General features: G+C 38.1%; 1 protein-coding gene across 8 annotated transcripts in view; it reads left to right on the top strand.

Annotated features, from left to right (window-relative positions):
• LOC113066129 (histone-lysine N-methyltransferase 2C-like) overlaps positions 1-24,875 on the top strand; it is a 134,769-nt gene extending 109,894 nt beyond the window's left edge. For 6 of the 8 annotated variants that reach the window (XM_026237800.1, XM_026237801.1, XM_026237798.1 and 3 more), the window contains 24 exons: positions 86-417; positions 503-2,223; positions 2,558-2,669; positions 2,844-2,910; positions 2,998-3,061; positions 5,796-6,028; positions 6,859-8,526; positions 9,839-10,042; positions 10,370-10,534; positions 10,658-10,787; positions 11,163-11,310; positions 11,549-11,727; positions 13,169-13,305; positions 13,409-13,628; positions 15,012-15,151; positions 16,362-16,457; positions 16,879-18,031; positions 18,363-18,499; positions 20,106-20,236; positions 21,005-21,179; positions 22,102-22,218; positions 22,304-22,377; positions 22,685-22,793; positions 22,910-24,875. In XM_026237800.1, the coding sequence (XP_026093585.1) occupies positions 86-417; positions 503-2,223; positions 2,558-2,669; positions 2,844-2,910; positions 2,998-3,061; positions 5,796-6,028; positions 6,859-8,526; positions 9,839-10,042; positions 10,370-10,534; positions 10,658-10,787; positions 11,163-11,310; positions 11,549-11,727; positions 13,169-13,305; positions 13,409-13,628; positions 15,012-15,151; positions 16,362-16,457; positions 16,879-18,031; positions 18,363-18,499; positions 20,106-20,236; positions 21,005-21,179; positions 22,102-22,218; positions 22,304-22,377; positions 22,685-22,793; positions 22,910-23,002 (7,605 nt within the window). In that variant the 3' untranslated portion in view covers positions 23,003-24,875. The remainder of the gene's footprint in view (positions 1-85; positions 418-502; positions 2,224-2,557; positions 2,670-2,843; positions 2,911-2,997; positions 3,062-5,795; positions 6,029-6,858; positions 8,527-9,838; positions 10,043-10,369; positions 10,535-10,657; positions 10,788-11,162; positions 11,311-11,548; positions 11,728-13,168; positions 13,306-13,408; positions 13,629-15,011; positions 15,152-16,361; positions 16,458-16,878; positions 18,032-18,362; positions 18,500-20,105; positions 20,237-21,004; positions 21,180-22,101; positions 22,219-22,303; positions 22,378-22,684; positions 22,794-22,909) is intronic. The other 2 variants (XM_026237803.1, XM_026237796.1) reach the window with 1 other exon arrangement.
• Positions 24,876-26,256: the final 1,381 nt, after the last annotated feature.

The following is a 26,256-nucleotide window of genomic DNA, read 5'->3' as shown; positions in this document are numbered from 1 at the left end:
AGAGAACATTACCCTTCTCCTTTAATCTCTGCTCTATTTTTAGTCGCATGTTATTGATTGTATATTGTTATTGCACTTTTTTTAGCGCCAGAGACTACGGCAGTTAATTCTCAAACAGCAGCAGCAGAAAATTGCAATCAGGCAGGAAAAGGGACTCCAGGAGGCAACTCCTGCTGCTGCACCTGGGACTCCAAGGCATTGGTCACAGGACGATTCTGGAACTCAGAATGATATTTTTGGTAGACCTCCACCTCCGTATCCAGGTACTATGAGACCTGCACCAATTCATGCAGGACAAAGATTTCCTGGAACTTTCCTTGCTGATCAACGTGGGCCCATGCTTGATGAACCCCAGTGCTCCCGACTACCACTCCCAAGAGATTTAAACAACACTGGCATGAGTCAGCAAGGACAAAGGTAAGTGTTTTTCCTTCATCAACTTTACTGTCAAACTAGTAATTATTTTTGTGTTTAAGTTATAATAAAACCTAATTCCTTCCAGATTTGGATTTCCTCCTGGAGCTACAAGCCAAGAACATTTCCTCAGGCCCCCTTACCAGATACAAGGTGGACCAATGGTTGACAATATTCCACCACATATGAGACGACCAGTTGAAGTTATTAGGTCAATAGGCAGTAATCATCAATTGGGCCCACCCCAACATTTTCCACCACGTGGCCTTCCAATGCAACAGCATAATATAATGGGTCAACCATTTATTGAACTTTGTCACAGGGCTCCAGAGAACCGGGTCAGAATACCCTTTGGTCCACAAAATGCTTTGGACCATTCTAATCATTCCCAGAGACCCACTCATGGCTTCATGGTAGGCCAAAATGTGGCTTTTACAGGAATTCAAGGTCCCAGAGTTATGGACCCAGTGCTGGGCCAGTCACAGCAAGGATCAGTCAGTCAGTTGCAGACCTCAGCTACTATGGATAATCTGCATCACCATACAAATGCAGCAAAACAGCAAACCCCCTTTGCAGCACCACTTAGCCATTCAATCAGTAGTGATTCAGTTACTCTTGCCAAATCTGCAATACTTCCTGTCACAACCCCTGGTCCAACAGAGGAAATCCCATTGCCTTGTAGTGGTGTTGAGAAGCTAGAAACAGATGACTCTACTGTGAAGGACCTTGATGATGTGGAGGTCAAAGACTTGGTTGATGAAGACCTGGACAACCTGAACCTTGATGCAGATGATGGCAAAGATTTAGACTTAGAAACAAATGATCTTCATCTTGATGATCTTCTGAAATCTGGAAAAATCTTTGATCTTATAGCTTATGCGGATCCTGAGCTGAACCTTGAGGACAAAAAAGATATGTTTAATGAAGAACTCGATCTGAGTGATCACATAGAAGATGACCATGGGGATACCTCAGACCTTCAGAAAGCCTTGTCTGAAAAAAGAAATAACAGGTGTGGAGGTATGTCCTCAGTTCAACCTAAATTAGAGGGCATAAAGGGTCCTATTGATGTCAAGCATGAAAAGAGTATGTCAAAAGAGGTCCAGGATCATTCTCAGTCTGAAACCATAAAAACTGAGGGCCAAGGTCTTGGAAACTCAGATGATGAGCATCATCCTGAAAGTGGTCAAGATGATGTCTCTAGACTTTTTGAGGAATCTTGTGCAGATGTGCATGCTGGATCTGCTCCAGTACTGTCAAGTATGTTGATCAAGGAAAAACTAGAGGACACTAGGAGTGAATCCATAATTTCTCCTATCCGGGGTGACCCCAATACCCAGACTAATCTAGGCTCAAACATGAGTATGGTTATGCTGCCAGGACAACCCCAGGAACACAGGATAAACCCTGGAGTAACAATCGGACACAGTGTAGATCCAGCTCTAACCCAAGGGGCATTTTTAGGTGATGCAAATGTGATGCAGTCTGGGAACCAGCAGGTACCACTTCAAGGGTTTGGACCTTCACAAGGACAACAAGTGGATCTAAACCTGCCTATGGTTGGTGGTCAGCATCCTGTTCCCCATCCTGCAAACCCCCAAACTCAACAGGGCATGTTCAATTCTGGGGCTACAGGGCAACAAGGGTCTCAAGCACAACAGAGTCAACAGAACAGGCCTCTTCTGTTAGATGAACAGCCCCTTCTTCTGCAAGAGTTGCTGGATCAAGAAAGGCAGGAGCAACAACAGCAAAGGCAGATGCAGGCCATGATTCGGCAACGGTCTAGTGACCCTTGTTTCCCTAACATTGGTAAGCCTAAGCTCCACTTTGACTAATTGATAATTGAGGTTGTTCTACCTGTATATTGTCAATCAAATAGTTTAAACCTGACTTGATTCTATTGTCAACAGCTCTGATTTTACAATTCTGTATATAATATACTTTATTATATATTATATTATGAATATAATTTTTGTGCTATTTAATGTAGGCTTTTTGCCTAAATTTAAATACTAAGAATATATATTTTGTTTTCTGTAAGCTTCCTAAACTCAAGTACTTAAAAAATACTTGAAATATGAATATAACTGTGATCACAAATCACAATCCTGTAATTTCTGTGGTGATTTATATCACTTTGTAGACTTTGATGCCATTACTGACCCAATAATGAAGGCAAAGATGGTGGCTCTGAAGGGGATCAACAAAGTGATGGTACAGAACAGTATGGGTATGACACCCGTGGGTATGAACAGGTAAACACTCTAGTATGTAAACTGGCTCCTCTAAGCAGCAACTGCAGTAGTACAAGAAGCTGTTTATTACCCCGACTGGCCTAATTCTTTACTTGCATCTAAATATGACCACATGCAGTTTTCAGTGGTTTATGTCTTTGAATTGAATTCTCTCCATGTTTTCTTTTGTGGCAGAGTGCAGCAAATTCCAGGATCACATGGCCCAGATAATGCTGGTTTTTCGCAACATTTTTTCGGACCAGTATGTCCACAGGTTTATTTAGTCTTAAGACATTTTCTCACCAGCATTAAACCTGTTCTAATGCCATATGTAATTATTTCCTTTTAGGATGGAAAGTTGCCACCACAGATTGCGAGACCCAGTCCCCCTAATTTTGGACCAGGATTTGTCAGTAAGTTGTTTATTATTATTATTATTATTATTATTATTATTGCTACTCAGTATTTACCGAGGAGTTTTTTTTTTTTTTTTTTTTTATCAGTAAATTATATTTTGTCATTGTAATCGGGGCTCTGAAACGGTTCAAGGAACTAAAACGAAAACCGGAAACGAACGATATTTTGACAGGAACAGAAACAGAAACTAAATAATTTTTTTTAGTTCCGAACAGAATCGAAAATTTGAAATGGCCATTAACCGGTTAATTTCGTTATTTTATCGTTACATTCAATATTGGAAATTTGCTATCAACCAATCACGAATTCTACCAGTATGGCATATGCAAATGTGAAATGCAACGAGTGAAATGTCCGCTCATCTGTGAACTCATCATGGGCAAGTCTCAATGGCAATGCACCGCCTTCAGGGCCAGATTAAGACCAAATTGCCTTGACCAAATTTTTTTCTCTGCGTTGGTGCATGTGCATTCGACACTCAAGCGCCAGCATGCCTTTCCTACCCAACTCAGGACTGCAACTCTCCTTGCTATAGCTTCTTATATTTTTAAATCTTTTCTAAATAGTGTTAACTGAAATTATTTTGTTGTGGAGTGAGGGAAACTAAAATAGCCTAGCGGAGATTCTCAAATTTCCCGGAAGCTGAACAGTTTTCATTTGCTATTAACCTCAAAATAATTATTAGAATGAATTTGGAGTCCAACTCTCGGACGCATATACAGCGTTACTTATTATACATTTACTGTTATTCTATTTTCTTTATATTAAAAACATTTTAGCATCCAGATATGTCGGGAACATGAAAACATTTGGATTCGTGCCGAATGAGAGAGATAGGCATCAGCTCCACCTTTGATTAATATGGTTTTGAACTGATGTTTTTGTAACCTTAAACTTTAGAGGATTTGATTAGGAGAGAAACTAATAACTGTTTTTATAATGTTTTTAAACATTTTGCTTTAGACTACATGGCCCGTATTTATAAAGATTCTAAGAATCCTCTTAGAAAACTCTTAATTTAGCTTAAAAACTTTTACGTAGGAGTCTTAGCTTAAGAGCGATTCGGGATCGATCTGAGAGCAACTCTGAGTAAGGAAAAGACAAAAACTTTTATCTTAGTGAGGAGGCGGGGTTGACCCTGTTGCTATGTATGACACAATCTTTTGAAGACTGTGATTGGCTGGTTGTCCAAAAAGGGAAAAAAAAAAGTGATTTTAAGTATAGGGTCTATTCTAATTCTCACTTTGAATTTACATACATACTTTTTCCTATTTGACCGTTCTCTCTCTCACACACACACACACATTATATGTGTGTATATAAATAATTTTTTTTATTTACCATGCTTTTAATTTCCTATAAGGTATTTGATTGGCTTAGAATGATAAAAATTGTTCCACTCTTTCCAATTACGGTGATTGCTGTCCTATTTAAGGGGCGGTTTGAATGTTGGTTTTAATGTATCAAACATGGAATCAAAACCAAGAAGGGCGAGAAAGCCAAACTGGACAGAGGAATAGTGTTTACTGTTAGCCCAGTTAGTGGATGAACACAAAGCCATTCTTAAAGGAAAATTTGGGTCCGGTGTCACAGCAGGGGACAAGAAGCAGACATGGGAGCGTATAGCACAAACTAATAATGGTTCATTCCCCCTGCTTGTGGTCAATATTCATAAATGCAGTTTTTTGAGCCTGCAAGGTGGGAATGTCCAGTGGAAACGAAATGAACTGCGACACAATAAGATGTTCTGAAAGTGCTGTAATTGTTTGTGTGATCACGTAATGTAGTGATTACTTTAATTCATATATTAAATTATAAATTATTAAATAATCTATACCGTCTTATTAACTCACTGTCATCCATTGTCTGCAACACATTTCTTCTGCCTCTTCGTCTCTCTGCCATTTTCTCTTCTGCTAAAGAAACTCTTAAGCCTCTTAAAAGTACTTGTCTGTGCTCCTAACAAATTTGACCTTAAGACCTCTTTTAAGGGTTAAGATGCTTTCTGAATTACTTTTTTCTTTACTAGGATTTTTTCTTTAATTTCTAAGAAAAAAGAATTTTCTTAGAATTTTGTCACTAGGAGCTACTTTTTGCATTAAGATTCTTTATGAATACGGGCCCAGGCATTTTAGTTTTCATTATTTCGGAAAGTAATAGGGCTAATAAAATGCGAAGTGAGCAGCGACTTTATCTTATACAAGTGTTTTTTTTGTGTGTGTGTGTGTGTTTTTTTTTTTAATATAATGCAGCAAACATTTTTTAATAATTTGTCTTTAAAGTGTTGATAGATTTTTTTTTTTTTTGATTTTTTTTTTGTTTTTTTTTTAAGTAGGCCTAGCTTAAATTTGGACAAAATCTGGTGCAGAATAGAGATCTAACACTGTAACTAAGCGTTAGATCTCTATTTTTTTCCTTTTCTTTTTGAGTTGAGAAAACGCTATACTTTATTATTATTAACGTATTATTATTAGGCAAATTATAGGCAAATAATATTGTTTTTAAAAAATAAAGTTATTAACCAGTATTTCCTCCACCGGAACCGGTTTCAGAATGGTAATAATATCAGAGGAACGCAGAACAGAAACGTTAAAATATCGATTCTGCTCGGAGTGAAACGATTTAATTATTTTTATTTTTTTTCAAGCCCTTATTTTAATCATTGTAAAAGTAAATCAATTGAGGCTAGACATCACATAAATCTTTTTATTTATTTTTTTCATTTTCCAGATGATTCTCAGAGAAAACAATATGAGGAGTGGCTTCAAGAAACTCAACAGCTTCTTCAAATGCAACAGAAATTTTTGGAGGAGCAGATTGGGGCCCACAGAAAATCTAAAAAGGCCCTTTCTGCAAAACAGCGCACTGCGAAAAAAGCTGGACGGGAGTTCCCAGAGGAGGACGCAGAACAGCTGAAGCATGTGACTGAACAGCAAAGTGTGGTTCAAAAGCAATTGGAACAGGTAATATAGTTGTTTAAAGTAGTATAGCTATTAAAATCATCCACCAAAATAGTTTAATCTATGTTTTTTTTTGTTGTTGTTGTTAATTGAGTCAGGAGCAGTTCACTTTGTGAGAAACCAAACTAATATTTATTATATTTTTAGAGCCACCTCTTGCAAAAATGCCACTCAAAGTAGACGAACTGTCAGTAAGACAAACTGTCATTGCACAGTAAAAAGGCGGTGTATTTATTAAAGCAGGAACTTGTCTTGATTTCTCTTACACATTTAATCAGAGAAGGTGAGGCACAACTTTTAGCAGGTTGTAGCAAGACAGCCTCTCCAACAGAAAGGCCAGATCTGACTATTGAGAGCAAATGATGCATACATTTAGAGAGTATGCTGTCAATATTCCTACCAGCAAAAGCTTTTTTCAAACTTATTTTGAAATATTCCTTCACAATGTTTTATTAATTGTAATTTATTTTATATGAATAAAAAAAAAACTTTTATAATAATTTGTCCATTTACAAGTTGATAAATTATAACATATTCCTTTATTTTATTTTCACTGTCACTCCTAGTGTTTCATATAAAATATTGCAGGACTAATCGCTTGTTTTTTGTTTGTTCATATCACATCTATGAACCATGATTTGCTATTTGCTGTTGTTTATTGATAGCAGATGATGTAAGGGGTATGAATATACTCATTCAATGTATCATTTTTTGTAACAAATTTGTGTGTGTAATCTCTGTCTACCTATCTATTTGGTCAGCCTTTTTCAGAATAATTTAAACAGCATTTTATCTCTAGTACACACTTATTTCTCTCTCAATTTCTCATTCAGATACGGAAGCAACAAAAAGAACATGCTGAGCTCATTGAGGAATATCGTGTTAAGCAGCAACAACAGCAACAGTGCCTCCAACCTGGTGTGATGGGTCCAATGAAGGCCATGCCAGGAATCCAAGCACAGGGCCCTGGAATGATGCCTGTTGGACCCCCAATGGGCCAGCCTATGATGGGTTCTATGTTGCCCATGCAACAACCTCACTTTGGCAAGCCTACTAACATGCCCAATGTGCCAGGTTGGCATTCAGGTGCCACTGGACCAATGGGTGGACTCAGGATGCCGCCTCAACTGCTCCCTCAAATGCCACTTCCTAACCCCACCCAGCCTCTCCAGGCACAGCCACCTTCCCCTATGGTTCCAGGGGGTAAACCTGGGCAGCCTGGCACTGGAGCTGGAGGTAATAGTGGAGGATCCAGCAGTAGTGCACCTCATGTGAAGTTTGATGATAATAATCCATTTAGTGAAGGCTTCCAGGAGCGGGAGCGTCGAGAGCGCCTTCGAGAGCAGCAGGAAAAACAGCGGGTGCAGCTTATGCAGGAAGTGGAGAGACAAAGGGCATTGCAGAGGCTAGAGATGGAGCAGCAGGGATTGGGTCATGGCCCCGACAATAATGGGGGGAGTCTTGCCCAGATGCCCTTCCATAATTCTGACCTATCACAGGAATCCATGCAGACACCCAGGCCTCAACAGCAATTGGGCCCAGTGTTCTCTCAACAAGGAAATATGCCATTAGACTTTGTGGGTCCAAATAGTCAAACCTATTTGCAAGGTGGCGAGCGCAGACCTAGGCCAGGGAATGGCTCCTTTGTCCCAGATATGGGTCCTAATTTTCAACCTAAGAACCCCATGATGCATGGTTATTCAATAGGTCAGCCACGTGCACCTGGGTTTGGAGGGCATGGAATGCCACCCCACAGCAGAGGTGAAGCTTCATCATTTAGTATGGATTCCACAACCCCTTTACCTCCTGATTTCACTGGGTCAGGACAGTCTCTCATCCAGCTCTACTCCAACATCATCCCTGAGGAGAAGGGGAAAAAGAAAAGGAGTCGAAAGAAGAAGCTGGATGATGATGCAGATTCAGTCAAAACTCCTTCTACACCTCATTCTGACATAACTGCCCCACTTACACCGTGTGTATCAGACACCTCATCCACCCCAACTCGTAGTGTTGCCATCATGGGAGACCAGGACACTTCAGAGTTTTCCAACACTGTATGTTCTATGACTGGCCTGGCACCATCCTCAGAGCTGGAGAACCCACTCTCTGGAGGTACTCCGCTAGGGCGGCAGTCCAGCATGGGCTTGGATGCAGAGCGAGGCCTCCTCTATGAAATAAAGCTGGAAAAGTTCGAAGCCAGTGTGTGCCAGAAGGCTGAGGTAGAGGCAGTGACTGGCCATAATTCAGGAGGAACCAGCATAGTAAAGACAGAAGAGAGCAATGAGATAATCTCCAACCCCCCACCATCCCGGAGTCCTTCTCAGACCACCAAAGTGGACACTGGGAATGAGTTACTCAAACACCTTCTAAAGAATAAAAGCACCCCTCCTCTTTCCTCAACACCTCTCTTACATCAGATGTCCAAGGACAGTATACGGTCAGAGGATGAAGGGCTGACAGATAGCAAAGGCTCTTTAAGACTGGACAGCACAGATTTTTCGGTAAGAGCTTTATGGTTACCTCCCTACACTACCGGCTAAATACATGAAGCTAAAAATCATATCTTGAAAATGTAAACACTTGTGATTGTGGAGAAAAAATGGTATGGAACAAACCTGTAAAATGCAAATAAATTACTTGCATATGCGACTAAATTTTCGTGCTGGGCAACTATGTTATGTATAAAATTAGCCATTGGCTAATAAATTATTAGTTTCAATCATCATTTATATCTAAGATTTATATCATAGATATATTTTCATTCACTGAACACTGACTGATTTCTGTCAAGCGATCCATAAAGCACACTTTTTCAGTTCATCTGAATGCAGCATATTGATGCACTGTAAAATCTAGTGTGAAGGTGCCTGTCTTGCCATCGCTTAGCTGTGAGTGCTCATTGTTTCTCTGACACATGTGAGACAAAGCGAGAGAGTCATACTTACCATACACTTAACATACAGAACCGTCGTGCTGCATTAAATAATATTCTCCGTTTTATTTTTGTCAAAATAATGGAGTTAATTTAGAATTATTCATAATTTGGTATTAAGAACAAACAGAAGCAACTCTTGGTTCCTCTGGTTATGGCCTGAATATGCAAACGTCAATCTCATTGGCTGGCACTTATATATTACTATTCCTGTTTTGATTTCAGCAAATCAGAGCAAACGCAGACAACTTGATTAATAATCATCAATTATTAATCAATACTAATTGATCATCAATACTTACCGCTCATCAAGAACCACTCAATGACCCACAATGTCTTAATCGCCACTGAAATCTGTAAAATATGACAAATATGCATGTTAGTTCTAATTACTTAAGTTTTATTATTCAATAAAATGATTTATTGGCTGATGTAAAAGTGTACTTTTAGATATAACACATATTAGTGTGCTAATACTCTATCTACACTACCTATGTACCCACCCACACATGCACACACACACACACTATATATATATATATATATATATATATATATATATATATATATATATATATATATATATATATATATATAGGTATAGGTATATATATATATATATATATATATATATAGGTATAGGTATATATATATATAGGTATAGGTATATATATATATAGGTATATATATATATATATATATATATATATATATATATATATTTATAGTGTGTGTGTGTGTGTGTATGTAAGTTGTCAAAAAAATTTGCATTTTGCAAAGAACAGAATTGTGATTGTAAAGATAGATTTGATTGATTTCATGTTAGCTTGTCCTTGTCCTTTTTTTTCCTTTGAGCTGAAACAGTTGTTTATTGTCTATAGAGTGGCTTAAACAGCCATATGACAGGCAATCCAGATTTGGAGCCTTCTGTGCCAGAGCAATGCAAAAGAAAACAGCGCAACAAGCGGACACCAAAGAATGGACTTGAGAAACCGCTGTCCCGCTGGAAGAAGAGGAAGAAGGATGAAGAAGAGAGACAGGCGGTGTACACCAACACAGACACACTGATGACTCAGCTCAAGCAGGTAAACACCCACTCTCAAGATCAACTTATGTTAAGGATCTTCTATGTCAGAAATAACCGAAAATAAACGGTGCATAATTATGATCGTTATGTAGTGCTATACAATCTAGACATTTGATGTGTGAACTTATTTATTATTATGGTTATCTGTGGATAGTAGTTTAATAAGAGCTTATGCACTGTAGAACACTTATGTTAATTCCCATCTTGCCTTACGGCCGAACCCGACAAATTAGCTAGTGAGATGTTGGCATTGGTCACATTCATGTTTGTACAATATTGTTGTTTTTTTACTCAAATCATGTGTCCTCCATTCTCATCCTTACAGCATCTGTCTATGCTTCCCCTGATGGAGCCTTTGATTGGTGTCAACTTTGCACATTTCCCCCCATATGGCAGTGGGCAGCTGAATGGAGAGAACAGGCTATCTGGATCTTTTGGAAGTGCATCACTGAATGGAGTGTCTGATTACTACTCGCAACTCATCTATAAGGTTTGGCTCTTATGTCCTCCACTTACTACTGTACATTGGCTATGTTGTGTAGACATGGTGAATTTGCAGATTTATTGGCTTTACCAAAATGTTTTTTGTTTTTTTACTTGTTTGGTCGTGTAGCAGAACAATCTTAGCAATCCTCCAACGCCTCCTGCCTCACTTCCCCCCACACCTCCACCTGTAGTCAAGCAGAAGTTGTTGAATGGTTTTGCCACGGCAGAAGAACTGACCAGGAAGGCAGAATTTATGGGTAAGCATAAGTGTATAAACTGCCTGAAATAATTTATGCATATTTTTTTTTAACATTGGTAAGTTTAGTAAGTTGAATATGCGGTAGTTTGGTATGTTTTTAATGGCAGTTTCAATCATATTGTTTTAAAACAGATTTAGACAGAATAGATAGTAAAATAGCTTTCATGAAGGTAGCCATGGGTAGCAATTTCTGAAAGTAAAACACCCCTTTTCACTGGATAAAATACAAAAACTTCTTATTAAAGTTCATCATGGATATGAAAATGTTTAAAACACAGATTTAATTTGTTATATTATAAGTGTAAGTATTTTCTTATTACAAATGATACATTAGCTATTTTAAAAACCCCATTTGTTTGTGATTATGTCTCAGTTTCTAAAAGCTTGGGTCAGAAGCACCTCACTACTCCATTCAAAGCTGAAGATGACCTGTTGGGTAACACCATCACTCAGGGCCCAAAGACTGTTGATGTTCCTGCGTCACTTCCCACTCCACCCCACAACAATCAGGAGGAACTTCGGTCAGTTTTCGGGACTTTTTACACATTTAGTCTGTAGCCAGATGTTTGGCCATATAGTTTATTCTGGCCAAGTAGCCCACCTACCTTTTAAATAAGCATTTGTGCTCAAGCACATCTAGTTGCAATATGCATCAGATTACTGGTTTATAGGTGAGCTGTCTGACCCTGAGACTATCCATTGTTGACCAGTCTTTGTTTAGGTTAGTATGTATTTAATGGTTCTGTTTGTCTTTAATAGGAGTCAGGAGCATTGTGTTGACAGGGACACTCCAGACAGTTACGTCCCATCATCCTCTCCTGAGAGTGTTGTTGGCATGGAAATCAGCCGTTATCCAGATCTCTCAAGAGTTAAAGAGGAGCCGCCATCCCCTGCTGTCTCTCCAGTCATCCCCATAATTTGCAGCGCCAGTGGTAAAGGTAATCTGAAGAGACTAATACGAAAGACTATTAAAAACCTAGTAAGCTACTTGCTGAGATAGCATTTTAAGACATTGCATGTGCACAACTATTGTGAAAGCTATTTTAAAGCAATGATTGAGTAAGCAAAAGGTAAAAGATGATGGGGTGACACTTATCTGTCGTCTGTATCTATCCATAGAAGGTAAACATAACTGAGTGGAACAGTGCCCGCCTCCTTTTTTAGCAATGCTGGTTTTGGAAGCATTTTTCCCTTTCATTTTTCCTGTAGGGATTCTTAAAGAAGCCTTTGTTAAAGCATTATAAGCCATGAACCAATCCAACCAGCTACAAAGAGTATTACAACATTGTAGGAAAATCTGACAAAAAGGCAAAGGTACAAGACTGTGTACTTAACTGCTTTACTAAAGGAAAGAAGTACAATTCTTTGATGCTTTGGGAATGGCAATACTTTAAATAAAAAATTATGGATAAATATAATGATCTTCATTTAAAGTTGTTGGTCATATCTAAAGAAACAATGGTAGCACTTTATTTTACAGTCCTGTTCCTCATATACATACTATGCACTTATTATAGTAATTACAATAACTAGGTAATAACTAGGTACTAACCCTGAACCTACCCCTAAACCTAACCCTACCCCATGTAGTTAACTTGTATTACCAGAACTTTCTTAGATACACTGTAAGTACACTTTAAGTACATGTAAGAACATTTACTGTAAAATAATTAGGTTAATTGAAAAACATGTCTATACAGATCATTTGAATATTTTGAGAGCTTAGGAAGAAAGGCTTGATTACCTTATTCATAGTGCTTCTGGAGGTGGGTGGAGCTAAACATTTATTTTGGTGCCGATTGGTGGAATATTCTGTCAAATAAGCCTAATTAATGAAAAACAGATTGGCTCAACTTAGGGCTGCACGTTTAATCACATGTGATTGTTATGCGTGTCTTGTCAGTAAAGCCGGTTCTGTGATTAGTCGTAGTTCGCTGACAAGCTACCCAATATCACGTTCATAACCGCATGTGATTCATCTGCGATTATGACGTGGTATTGCGTAGCTTGTCAGCGAACTACGGCTCTGTGTAGTGAGTGCCGCGCCATTTGAAAGCAGGTGATGGATATTTAGTACTGATCACAGAAGCAGCTTTACTGACGAGACACGCATGACAGTCGATTGCGATTAATCGTGCAGCCCTAGTTCAACTAAAGTATATACAATCGATTGATAACCTCAAAGTTTTCAGAACCTGATTGTTGTAATCTATCATCTTAAGATAGCTGGATCACAAACATGCTAATGTTTTGTACAACAGCATAATTGCTTGTGCAATATTGCATGAATATTCAGTGCAGTAACATATTGTTTTAAAAAGTTGAGTCTAATTTTATATTGGTGTGTTGGTATGAGCAACCTTGTTGTTTTGCCTCTAGGTTCTGAAGCCAGGCAGTGGGAAGTCAAGACCGAGCCACCAAGCAGTTTCTTTGCGTCGCAGTTTGAACAGCTCTCTGCATGCTCACAAACAGACCTGGTATCTGTATCTGTTACCCTAAACCCAGTGGCAGCACAAGTGAGTGTCTGCAATAATATTATCCATTCTGTAGCAGTAATGACTTGTTTAAAGCAAGACTGATTACATCTCATCTCTGTCCATATGTCTGTTTGTGTCCCAGAACATTCAAGGAGTTGTGTCAAGACTTGCGAACATGCTTTGTGTGTCCATACCTGGGAACTTTGAGGTGATACGCTGTCCAGGCCAAGAGCACCGCAGCTCAATAGACATGTTGAGTGGACTTAAAGTCCCCTCTCAAACTGCCCTGTTCCACCAACAACCTGGTATGAGGTTCCACAGACCACCAGGTGCCCCGCTATCACACCAGACATTCATCGAGGGTGAGTATATATAAAACAAGACAGGCACTTATTTTAACCACATCAGCAGACAGACATCTAGATGCATTGATTTTGACTGTTAGTATCTCAGGGCTGCATTTTGCAGAAACATCTTGAAGTACTTAAAAGTTACAAATGGTTTAAAGACCCCTTTTGAGGTGCTATATGTTGGGTTTATTGGCTGTTTTTAATGTTCATGTGTTATTTTAAATCAGAGCACAAAGCCAAAAAGTACTTATGGTTGCTTGAAATTCTCAAGGTCTCTGTTTTGAGTTTCAAATACATTTTCAAATACATTTTAAAGACAGAAGTGAACTATAAATGCAATTATAGTTCACATTAACTGGTGTATGACACATGCTTGCAGTCTCCGCAGTTACTTTCTAAAAGGCATTCTTAAATCACAAAGTATGTTTTTTTGCCTTTTCTATCTGGGCTTATCCCAAAATTTTGATTTGTTTGTGTAACCTCATATATTTATAATGACAACAGTTTAAATAAAATTTATTTAAAGTTACCAAATGAAGCACATTTGTAGATTATCATTATGCTTTATGTGGCTTACTGCATTAACACATTAAAATATGAAATTCAGTATAGCTAAACCTTGAGCATCCAAACTGTTTTTGTGCCCTTGTCCACTGCTGAGCTTCTCTGACAATGACTCATTTCAAATGGTAAATGATTTAGCGGTTCAGTGAATGGCGACTTGTCATCAGACTTTCCCATGCAGTTGCTATTGTTCAGAAGTGCCCTGAAGTTTGAAATAAAGGAGATTGAGTGTGGCTCCATTGCAGATCTTGCGCAGCTGTTATCAAACACCTCTCTATCCTGCCCAGTGTCCCCGATGCTGCAACAGCTCTCAGTTGTTTCCAACTTCAACTTTAACAGTTGCAACTGATAAATGATCGTTCTCGAAATTGAAAGTCATCAAGCTATATTTATCAAGAGCACAATATCACAAGAAAGACTGTCCAGATTAGCTCTAATGAGTACTGACAATGCCTGAGGATTCGGTAGTTAATAGCCAAAAGTTGATATGTTAAGATGTATGGAAAGTTTCTTCTCAAAATTCTGCATTTATAAGTGTAGAGTTATTCATTTAATTGTATGTTTAGTTCTAGTCCTAGTTCTTATACTGTTAATTTCCTTCCTGCAAGACATGAATTTGGCTGTGTGTCTAGTATACATATACTGCTTAAAACACCATGTTCATAGATTCAAATTTAAGTACATCTGAAAGTAACAGCACATTAGGGTTAATAGGCAGTAAATATTGTCAAAACATACAAGCCTGATGGATGTAATCTGTCAGAAATCTCTTCAGTTAAGTTCTCTGACAACTGCATGATTAGTAGGTTTGATATTTTTCTTATATTCCAGGTTCAGTTATGGTCAGACCAGACTATCAGATGGGTGGAAGCGGTCCAGGGGCTAGACCACAGTGGTGCTCCCATTGCAGGGTGGTGGTTCTTGGAAATGGTGTTCGAAAGTCCACTAAAGACCTGCCAGTAAATAAGCAGGTATTAATTTGACATTTTAATTACATCAACTCGCAGTACCCACTTGAGCGCTCCAGTATCAGTTGTAGCTGACAGTAAACTGATGCCCAGTTCTATTTCTGACAAATCATATTAAAAAAAACAACTGTTTTCTGTATTAAAATAATGGAGTAGCAAATCAGCATATTTAAAAAATTTCTGAAGGATCATGTGACACTGGGGTGCACAGAAACAGTTATTTCAAAGAAAAAACATCAAATTGACAAAATTTGAAAATGCAACGCAGAGAATTCTGGGAACGTTAACGTTTTTTTCCCTGTACATTTTACAGGAAATTACCGTTAACCATTTAAAAGGCTTGTACCGTAGCATTTTCACAATTTTTTACTTTAAAATCACAGTCATTTTTTACAGTTTAGCCTATAATTGATGCTTAAAATTCAGCTTTGATCCCAGGAATGCAGTACATGTTAAAACATTCAAACAGATATTTTCAATTGACACATTTCACAATATTACAGTGTTTACTGAAGAAAATATTTTTCTCTACAAAAGAGGGGCTCGGCAGAAAAGGTTTGGGAACCAGTGACCTAACCCATACGACTGTCATTTATAGCATATGTATTCTAGTTTCTCATGGATACCTTGTTAAGTCATTAGATCTAATATTACTACCTAAGGGCTTCGTGTTGCTCAGTTGGTGTGGGTCTAGACTATATCCTCTGAACAAATCACTGAAGAAGGCTGAAGCCGAGGGCCACAGAGCAGTTAAAAATGTGCAAACCCCTCAAAGTCCCTAAAGGAGGCACAGAATAGTGCTCCAATTATGCTAATCCAGTCCCTGATGGGAAATGAAAATCCACCCTGCTGCAGTCACTGGGTTAACTGACATTACCCAAGGGATTGTGTGTACCAAAGCATGTTTGGTTAAAGGCCGTGAGATACCCAAGTTCAAAAACAGTTAAGCCCATTTCAGGTTGTTTAAATCATGGGACACCTTTGATGTCTCCCACCCTTAGCCCCTCCCTTTCCTTTTAATAGTATGCAAATCGAATTCCTTATGGCATCAACAGAGGTTTGCAACATATGCGAGCTTTGATCTCTTGCCAGTAAGGCACAACGATCTAATGATGGTTTGCGACAGTAGATGGGAAATGCCATGTCCCCCCCCCCCCTTTTTGTATAGCTTCTGGCTAGGGTGATCCTGCTCTTACAGATGTTCTTTCTACAGGGCCACAGAAGAGCTGAGGGGACCCTTGTCTTCTGCAGCCATAACTGCTTTGTTCTCTATTCAGCGGCCATACAGACTAAATTGGTAGATGGCAAGGTAAGTAAAAACCACAACAAATCAACACAAAGTTATCAACGGTTATCAAACAGTCATCAACTGCCTGAAACTAAAACGGCAAGCTTGTGTTGTGCTTTCACACTGACAATGTGGGATCTGCATCTGTAATTAGAAAGCCAAGTAATGTTATTTGCTGAAGGCGGGTGTCCGTTTATAATGTCCATAAATTCATAAATGGTTATAGGGAGTCCAATAAGAAAAATGACAAACTTCATTACTTGAACCTGCTCAAAGTTTTTTATCATTGTTATTTTTAAAACAATGTCAAAAAGTTCATGAGAGTTTGAGATTAGGAAATTGTCTCATCAATATTTTTTTATATAACTGAAGTGCCATTGGTGCAATTTTCAATCTTTTTGTCCATAGAATGCAAACTCAAAATTATTTTTTGTTCTCACAGTCAAACTTGCCTCCACCATCTGACTCCGAGGACAAGCAGAATCCTACTAAGGTGCTTCATCAGTACAGTAACAATATATCAGATCTTGATGTGCACTGTTTGGCCCAGCTGCAGTATAAGCAGTCTCCACCCCCAACTCCGATAATATCCTTCCCCTCCATTGCTTCTGAGACACTCAGAGGAGATAGCAAGTCTGAAACTCTAAAGGTCACAGTCAAACTTAAGCCTCGGCCCCGAGCAGTACACAACGGTTGGGACGACCCTCGGTATTCATTAGGAAAGCAATTTAAGGCTCTACGTTGGAGAAAGTGGAGCATTCAAATTATGGTGCCTAAGGGTAACCACCACCTGCCGGAGGAGGAAGAGGTTGATGAACTACTGAAAAAACTGGGAACGTCTCTTAGGCCTGAGCCCATGCCCAGAGACTTGCGCCGCTGCTGCTTTTGCCACGAAGAAGGTGACGGGCGCACTGATGGGCCGGCCCGTCTGCTAAACCTTGATCTGGACTTATGGGTTCACCTCAACTGTGCCCTGTGGTCTACTGAAGTGTATGAGACCCAGGCTGGAGCTCTCATTAACGTAGAGCTGGCCCTGAGGAGAGGCCTATCGGTGCAATGTGCATACTGTCAGCAAACCGGCGCCACGAGTGGCTGCCACCGCTTGCGTTGCACTAATGCGTACCATTTTACTTGTGCTCTTAAAGCTCAGTGCATGTTCTTCAAAGACAAGACTATGCTGTGCCACCTCCACAGACCCCGAGGAACTGGCTCAATAGGAGTCGGGCTGGCAGGGACAGAGCATGAACTCCGCTGCTTTGCAGTGTTTCGTAGGGTCTACGTACAGAGGGACGAAGCACGTCAGATTGCCAGCATCATCCAGAGGGGTGAGCGAGAACACACCTTCCGTGTAGGCAGCTTGGTATTCCATGCAGTCGGTCAGCTGCTCCCTCAGCAGATGCAGGCCTTCCACTCAATGTCTGCCATTTTTCCTGTGGGCTACGAAGCCAGTCGGATCTACTGGAGCATGCGTCATGGCAACCGTCGTTGCCACTACGTGTGTTCCATCGATGAGAAAGATGGCGAACCTGAGTTTATCATCCGGGTGGTGGAGCAGGGTTATGATGACTTGGTTCTTACTGGATCCTCACCAAAAGGTATTTACACTGGTGAACAGTTCTGTTTTTTTTCTTTCCCCAGCGATATCTTGTACCGATCTAGCTACAAGTGTGTAAACAACAATGAAAGTGTATAAACAACAATGCCTGAGAATATAAATACTATTTTTACACATTTCTATTTTGGGGCATAGATAAGATGACCAGATATTTGAATATATATATATGATTTTCCTTAGAAAAAGTATTTGCACAGTAAGCCTTGTAGTGTAAAATAAGTCATTGTCTGAGAAATGTCTATTGTGTTGAATTCTCCAGTTGTTTTGTGAGGTGGGGAAACTAATAAGAATTTCCTAATGTTGTGGTGCAGGTGTGTGGGATAAAGTTCTGGAGCCCGTGGCGGAGAGAAGGAGTGAGACAGGATCTCTGAAGCTCTTCCCAGTTTACCTGAAGGGAGAGGACCTGTTTGGACTGACTGTATCTGCTGTTACCAGGATTGTAGAATCTGTAAGTGAAAGTAAAATCATGCTTTTAAGATGCATGCAAGGTAAAAAACAAAACAAAAATTTCCAACAATTCATTCAAAGCAGTTAATATTTATAAGCAATTCTTTCTAGACACCTCCTTTCCGTAAGCATACTCTGCTCTGATTGGTCAGATGGCCAAGTCTGTTGTGATTAGTTTACCACATTGTGTGTGTGTGTGTGTGTGTGTGTGTGTGTGTGTGTGTGTGTGTGTGTGTTTGTCAGAAATGGTACCCCCATTGCAAAAGTTCCTTATTTTGAACGCTCGATAGAAAATATAAACATCTGTTATTTATCATGCGTACAGGTTGTGATTCCATCAAGTCAGCTGGTCCAAATGACCTGATTACTGTTTTATCTTTCAGGAGCAAGTGTTTAGTGAATCCTGCATTGAACTCCGTGAGATTAGAGATGCAGTCACTCTTAAAATTACAGGAAAACAAAACAAGATTGGGGTGTATTGCTGTGAATTTTAACCACTGATTCTTTGTAGCCTCATCTTTCGGTAGTGAAAATAAATTTAAATTCACAGTGTATGACACAGCGTCTTCTCGGCGTAATGTTGACCACATAAAGCTACAGTGTTTGTGGGCATGTCAAGTTGTTCACAACCTAGAACATAGGGAGGGCATTATGCAAATGTGTTGCCCTATATATTGTTGATGTCACAGAAGTGGAAGTGTAATCACTGCAACTCGTTTAGGTTGTTCAGAGTTGATTCTTTCTTTTGGAAAACAATAACTTTATTTATTGTGCATTTTTGGCAACTTTGCAGATTGTTTACATTCACATACAGCTACATTACACACGGAATAAAAGCCATATATACGAAATGGCATAATGGGATGCTTTAAGATGTATTTTGTGGGTTTTGAAAGAGACGTGGTAGATTTTATTTTGAGTGGTAAAATACAATTTGTTTTCTAAAAGGACAAATGAGCCACCTTCCTTTAAAATCTCATTGTTGAATGGATGTCTACAACTTTAGGGTCTTTCCCAGTACCCAGTGGCCTTTGCACATTTCACTTTTCTACTTACATGACATAACTCTGGTATTATGTTTCAAGTGTGCATGAAGACTGCAAATGTACATATGACTTCTGATTACCCAAAGTTTTTACATAGCTTTATTTACCCATTTTGATTTTCAATACTTTTAAATTTTCATTTTTGAAAGTATTACCTAAGTAACAGACAAAATGTATTGATAAAAATCATTTGAGAAAGTCTTATAAAATATAAGCATTACATTTTGTAAATGTATTTATTGTGCATTAAGGTCACTGAGCTTTGGCATTTCTCAGAACTAGGACAGTCTTCAGTACTTCCTGTCTTTTGCATGTGCTATAAAAGTGGCCTCTTGTTGGTGTGACAGGCCAGGAGTCTCTGTATCACAATTGCTCTAGAATAAACTTTAGTTACTAGGACCCTTATGAAAACCATATATGAGAATTACCATTGCACAAAAAAACTGTTCATAAAATCTAATTAAGGTGTGTTTGTGTGCGTGTGTGCATGTGTGCATAGATTTTTTTTGTAAACGTTCCTTTCTTAGTAATGGTATTGTAACATTACTCCTTGCTTTTTAGCTTCCTGGAGTTGAAGCATGTGAGAAGTACACGTTTCGTTATGGCCGTAACCCGCTGATGCAGCTGCCCTTGGCCATCAACCCTTCTGGATGTGCCCGCTCTGAACCAAAAGCCTGCACACATGTCAAGAGGTTCGTGTTAAGGTATTCTGTATAATTTCAACCTTTTTCGTCCATGTTTGAATTGGATTTCCTGCTTTCCCTGTGGTCTGTGAGTGAACATCCATTCATATTCTGGTTTAGCCTGTGAGCTTGGTTTGCTGCGAGTTAACATTACCCTCAATTAATCATTGAAAAATAAAATTTTATATGAAAAGAGAGAGACTAAGTGATGAGAAGTTTATTTTGAGTTGTATATGGACAAAAAGTCATGCATTTCAGTGAAGTCAAGAACAGTTCAAGCTGATTCAGTGAATCAAACCACTAATTCTGACTGATCTTTCAGTTTTTTGGACTGATTTATAAAAAAAAGAAAAAAAGAATTCATATATCCTGAGTAATTTGTTCGTGAATCAGACTACATTGTTGATGCATGTTGTGTGTTTGCAGACATGTGTTGTCTGTTTATTGTATTACTTCATGAGAATCTTTCTCATCACATTCAAATCAAACTGATGAATAAATCAGTACATTTTTCTGTGGCACTGTACATTCACTATAGTAGCAGAAAAACATGTTAATGAGTATAATAACTTTAGTATACTATTTTAAATATTTCTAATATAATGTTTGGCCCACTTCAGCAGAAAAATGCAATGCCGGCATTGAAATAATCATTAGCAGAAGCATACAGCATAAATATCTTTACAATGTTTGAAAAAACTACTTAAAAATGGTTTTGAATATGAGTCAGTCCAGTTTGATTGAAATGAAGAACATATGCTCATGTTTCTGATGCAGGCCTCATACCCTCACCAGCGGTAGTTTCTCTAAGACCCTGCAGAACTCTGGGAACCTGGCTGAGAGTGGTGTTGCCCCATACAGCAAGCAGTTTTTCTACTCCAAGTCCTTTCAGTACCGTCGTATGAAGGCTGAGTGGAAGTCTAACGTCTACCTGGCTCGTTCACGCATACAGGTAGAAAGATCATTATGCCTGAGAGTTTAGAGAAAACGATGATCTCATGGGATTTAGTAGCTAAAAAGAGATTATGTGTGGAATAAACATAACTGCTCATACGGTTTCTGCAGTCTATAGTAGGGGTGTCCCAATCAGGTTTATTGTGCCCCCGATCCAATCCAAGTCATTTAATATTGAGTATCTGCTGAGACCGAGTCCCGATTGAACACTTAGTACATTCCAAGTGTTTAATTCAAGTACGTTAAAGTTAAGTCAATGCAATATATACAGAGTTGTACAGAGAGTAAAAGCAGTGTGTGTGTGAATATATATGATACACTATCTCTGTGTATATATTTGCACATACTGTAAAAAAAACATTGGTAGGATATGGGACTATTGATGTAGTACATGTATAGATATATAATAAGCAGAACAATGGAAACATAAAGGTAAAAAAGTGTAGATATGGTTAGAAAGCATGAAGCTTGCGGTGTCAAAATGCTAGTCTTTCAGTCAAATCCGAAGCAAGACGCAGCTCATTGCAATGTACAGTTTTATGGTAACATAGTTTGATAGTTTCAGAAGTGAGCATCAAATATCACTGTTTCTTCTCGTGCATCACGTACACACATTACTTCTTCTTTTCCTTTTAATGGCTTTTGGTGAATCTACTGAAGGCAGATACTTCCACCTATTGCACAACACCGGCATTACAGCTGATATAAATAATGATCGGGCTGAGGAGAGCAGATACGATCAGTAAAAAAAAAAAAAAACCTTGATCGGCCCGATCTTTGAGATCTGTTTGGGACATCCCTAGTGTGTGTGTGTGTGTGTATACATATAGATACACACACACTTTATATATATGTGTGTGTGTGGTTCCACCTCGACAAAAACGTGTAATAATTAGATTTTTTGTATTATTTGAATTCAGGGTTTAGGGCTGTATGCTGCAAGGGAAATTGAGAAAGACACCATGGTTATCGAATACATTGGCACCATCATTCGCAGTGAAGTGGCAAACAGAAAAGAGAAGATGTACGAGGCACAGGTATACATAATGAGCAGACTGAATCTAAAATAAGAAGTCTGTCGAGTCCGTGTGTTGTTAACAGAGTTTTGGTTTTGGTTTTCAGAATCGTGGAGTCTACATGTTTCGCATCGATAGTGAGCACGTAATCGATGCCACTATTTCAGGAGGACCTGCAAGGTGGAACATATGAATTTTTTTTTACATGCCAGCAATGTTATCTGTAGACCCCAAAGTTAGAAACATACACAAGTACACAAACACTCAAGTGTTCATATAGCTAGCTTTTAGTGTCAACTTTGTCCAGCATGAAAGCTGTTGACCTGTAAGAAAAAACTCTTTGCTGAGAAAGCAGTGCATATGTGGATTATGCTACGAAGTGCTTTTTAACGCACAGCAGACTGCAACAGCACACAAAACCAGTCTTGCATAGCTAACAACATTTGCATTCACATGCTTCATCTGTTCCACTTCTTTTATCCACCAGGTACATTAACCACTCCTGTGCACCCAACTGCATTACTGAGGTTGTGACCTTTGAGAGAGATCACAAAATCATCATCAGCTCCAACCGCAGAATCCAGCGAGGCGAAGAGGTGAGACTAATCTATTCCACCAGTCTTACAGCAATTTGTTCCCCCATATCTATAAAATGCTGCCCAATGACATGGACATTTAACATTCTTCTCACTTTTTTTTTTTTCTTTTCCAGTTATGTTATGACTACAAGTTTGATCTGGAAGATGACCAGCATAAAATCCCTTGTCACTGTGGTGCAGTCAACTGCCGGAAATGGATGAACTGAAAGATATCAGTGAAACGATTGACAATTCAACACATGCATTCCTTTTTTTTATTGTTTAGACCCAGGAAACTAAGTCAATTCTAATTATATATATCTAAATATATGAGACAGATGATAAAAAACCATTGGTAGGCCATGATGTGGAGCTCAGAGTTTTAGGGGCTATTAAAGCCATAATAGCCTGGTATTCATAAAGTTAAAATGACTCCGGGGGTCTGCTTTGGTTCAGTGGCGGAAGAGTTGATATAGTTTATAATTGAGCACCTTCACCTAAAATAAAACAAGCTGCACACTGGTAAATCTTAATTGCAAAGACAATGTAAATGAAAATGTATTTTTTTCTGCATGAGAGACGAGACGATGCGCTCTGGCAGTTGGCGATTAAGTGGTAAACACGATTTTCATGTGGGCTTCGGCTTAAAAGTGCCGGCCACAGCCTTATTTAGATCTAAAGAGGCAGGTCCTCTGGGTATAATATATATACACACACAAATATATACACTTATAATTACAGAAATGTAGACACCACTGAACAAGGAATGTACTGAGAAGACTTCCTTAGGGATGAAGCTAAGGGAATTATTAACTTGCACTAAAACAGAAAGATACCGTTTAAATACTTGATTCCATGAGTCAGTTTATTTTTTCCTTCGTTTTGATTTCTGTAAAATAAGAGACCGCTTTTGTATTTATTATTGACTGAAGCTATTTTTTAAAGATATGGAAAAGCAGAGAGTCAAGCTGCTGGGAAAGCCTGCCGATTGGTCAGAACACGTTACTTTATATGATGTGTAAATATCCGTCTATAAATGAAAGATTTTTAAATACTCGACCAAATGTTAACTTTATCACAGCTGTCTGGGTGAGCTTTTGCTTGTTTGCAACAAAATGACTTTTTGATTATATATAAAAAATAAAAATAAAAAGATTTAAAAAAAAGTATTTAAGAAGGATGTCAAGATATCATTTTGTGAGTGTATGTATTGTATATAATTGTACAGATTCTGTAAAAAAAAGAAAAAAAAAGACAAAAAGATGAATTCAGAGTATTTTTGTTGTATTTAGAATGTAGAATCAATATTGTAAAAATGATCTGACCACTTGAACTTTTTTCCTTACTTTTGCTTTTTTGCCATTTTTATATATTTTCACAAAACGAGCACCAACGGTTCTGATTGTGAAATCTTAACTCTGTTCATCAGATTAATGTGCGCTGTGAATTCCCTTTTGAAGCCACCCATAGATCACAATAGTGATCACGAGCTGTTCTGAACGCTACACAGCATAGACTCACGTTTAGAACTGCAGAGATGAAGTTCAATGCCTTTCACATTCACACAACTTAATGTGTAGACATTTCATGAAATGCTAAGTATGCTTCTTTCTTGTTTACATAAAAAAATAACTTATTTTTGGTGTTGGTAAAAGTAAAAATCATGGTATGATGTCATAAACTCAATTAAATAATGAAATAATTCAAACCTGGTAGTAGCACTTTGCAGACCAGTTTGAAATGAAGGTTTTTCATGTGCACAACTAATGTGGACTGCAATTATTGATATTCTTGAACAGTCCTGAGCTTGTAATATATGTGGCATGATGTATTTTTTCAATTTTCAGATAAATCAATTGTACATAATTTCTCAATGACTGGCTGTAATAAAATTTGTTTCTTGGATCCCCCCTTCATGTACAATAATCAGACATTTAACAGTATTTTTCTTTTTTCTTTCTTTCTTTTTTTTTCATGTATAGTAGTATCCAATGTTAAAATGAAGCTTTTCTTTTGAAGTGTACAATGTGTGGGTTTTGGAGTTTGTGGAATCAGATTTAGAATCATTTACAAAAACAAAATAAAATATTTTATGTCATATTCCTTTTCTTGTGTTCATTGTGTAGTTTAATCAAAAAGATAGTTATGCTCTAGATTAGATTTTACTCTGCACTTTTGAATGGACAAATTTTTCTTTATTTATATTTTTTTTCTTTATTTTTTTATTAAACCTTTTCTTAGTGAATACAAAATTGAAAAAAAGAAAAACGCGTGTCAAAACAAAAGAGCCAGGCTTTCACGGATGGCCAAACAATACATTGTAATTACAATTCAGAAGAGAGAGAAAGAATAATAATAAAATAACAAAACAAAAACCTGTTACATTACAAATAAATAAATGGGAAAAAAAATACTGATCACAACAATAAACACAATATTTCCTACAAAACACAAAAATTATACAAAAAGTGAGCATTCATCGTTTTAGTTGAGCTAGAACTGGGGTTTAATATAGAACGTGATATTGTCTTGAAAGTAAAATAAAAATTGGTTGATAACTTTCAGAATCTTGCATTTGTGATTAAAATATTTGGCAAGCAAAATTATTTGTTTGCAAAGAAAGTAAACATTTTCATATTGCTTCTCAAAAGCGAAAAATCCAAACAAAAATCTTTAAATAATATCAGATTCAAGTTAACAGTGAAGTTTATTGTATTTTATCTATTTATTTATCAACCTTTAAACATTAATTGATTCAAGAACCTAAGCTAATGTGATGGGACAATCACAAAAATCTTTATCTGGAGTACTATAATCTATAATCTATAATCTATAATCTTTTATACTGGACTCCATAAAGGATACAGTGCTGTCATAACACAATTCACTCTGTATAAGGAAGTTTACCAGCAAATAAGGTTTTGAGTCTACAAACACCCACCGAGTGCTGAGAAGCATGAGAACAAAAAAAGTTTAAAAAAAATATATAAAACATAAATCCCCACTGGAATATCCAAAAAGACATTATCAGAGTTTCTTGAAAAAAAAAAAAAAGGCTTTCTGTTTTAAAGTGTTCCCTAGCCCCCTGGCATTGAGTGAAGAAATAGATAACGTTAAGTGACGTGTGGCCAAGTATGGTGACCCATACTCAAAATTTGCGCTTTGCATTTATCCCATCAAAGTACACACAGTAGTTAACATACGTACACACACCCGGAGCAGTGGGCAGCCGTACAGCTGCGACACCCGGGGAGCAGTTGGGTCTCACCTCAGTCGTGGTACTGAGGGTGAAAAGTGACCTAGTGACCTTTTGACTAATAACATGAATATATGGTCCTGGGGCCTGTACCATGAAGCTGGATTAGGTGCCTAGCCAGCTATGTTTCAGCTTAGTTTCCGCCAACTCTGGGTTTTAGGTACTATGAAAGTAGCTCGGCTTTAATCAGTGTTCGTTGCCATGGTATCTTACGCTGCACGGCTA

The sequence above is a fragment of the Carassius auratus genome, chromosome 49, assembly GCF_003368295.1.
Source record: "Carassius auratus strain Wakin chromosome 49, ASM336829v1, whole genome shotgun sequence".
Lineage (NCBI taxonomy): Eukaryota > Metazoa > Chordata > Actinopteri > Cypriniformes > Cyprinidae > Carassius > Carassius auratus.
This window is presented reverse-complemented; position numbering and strand designations above follow the sequence as displayed.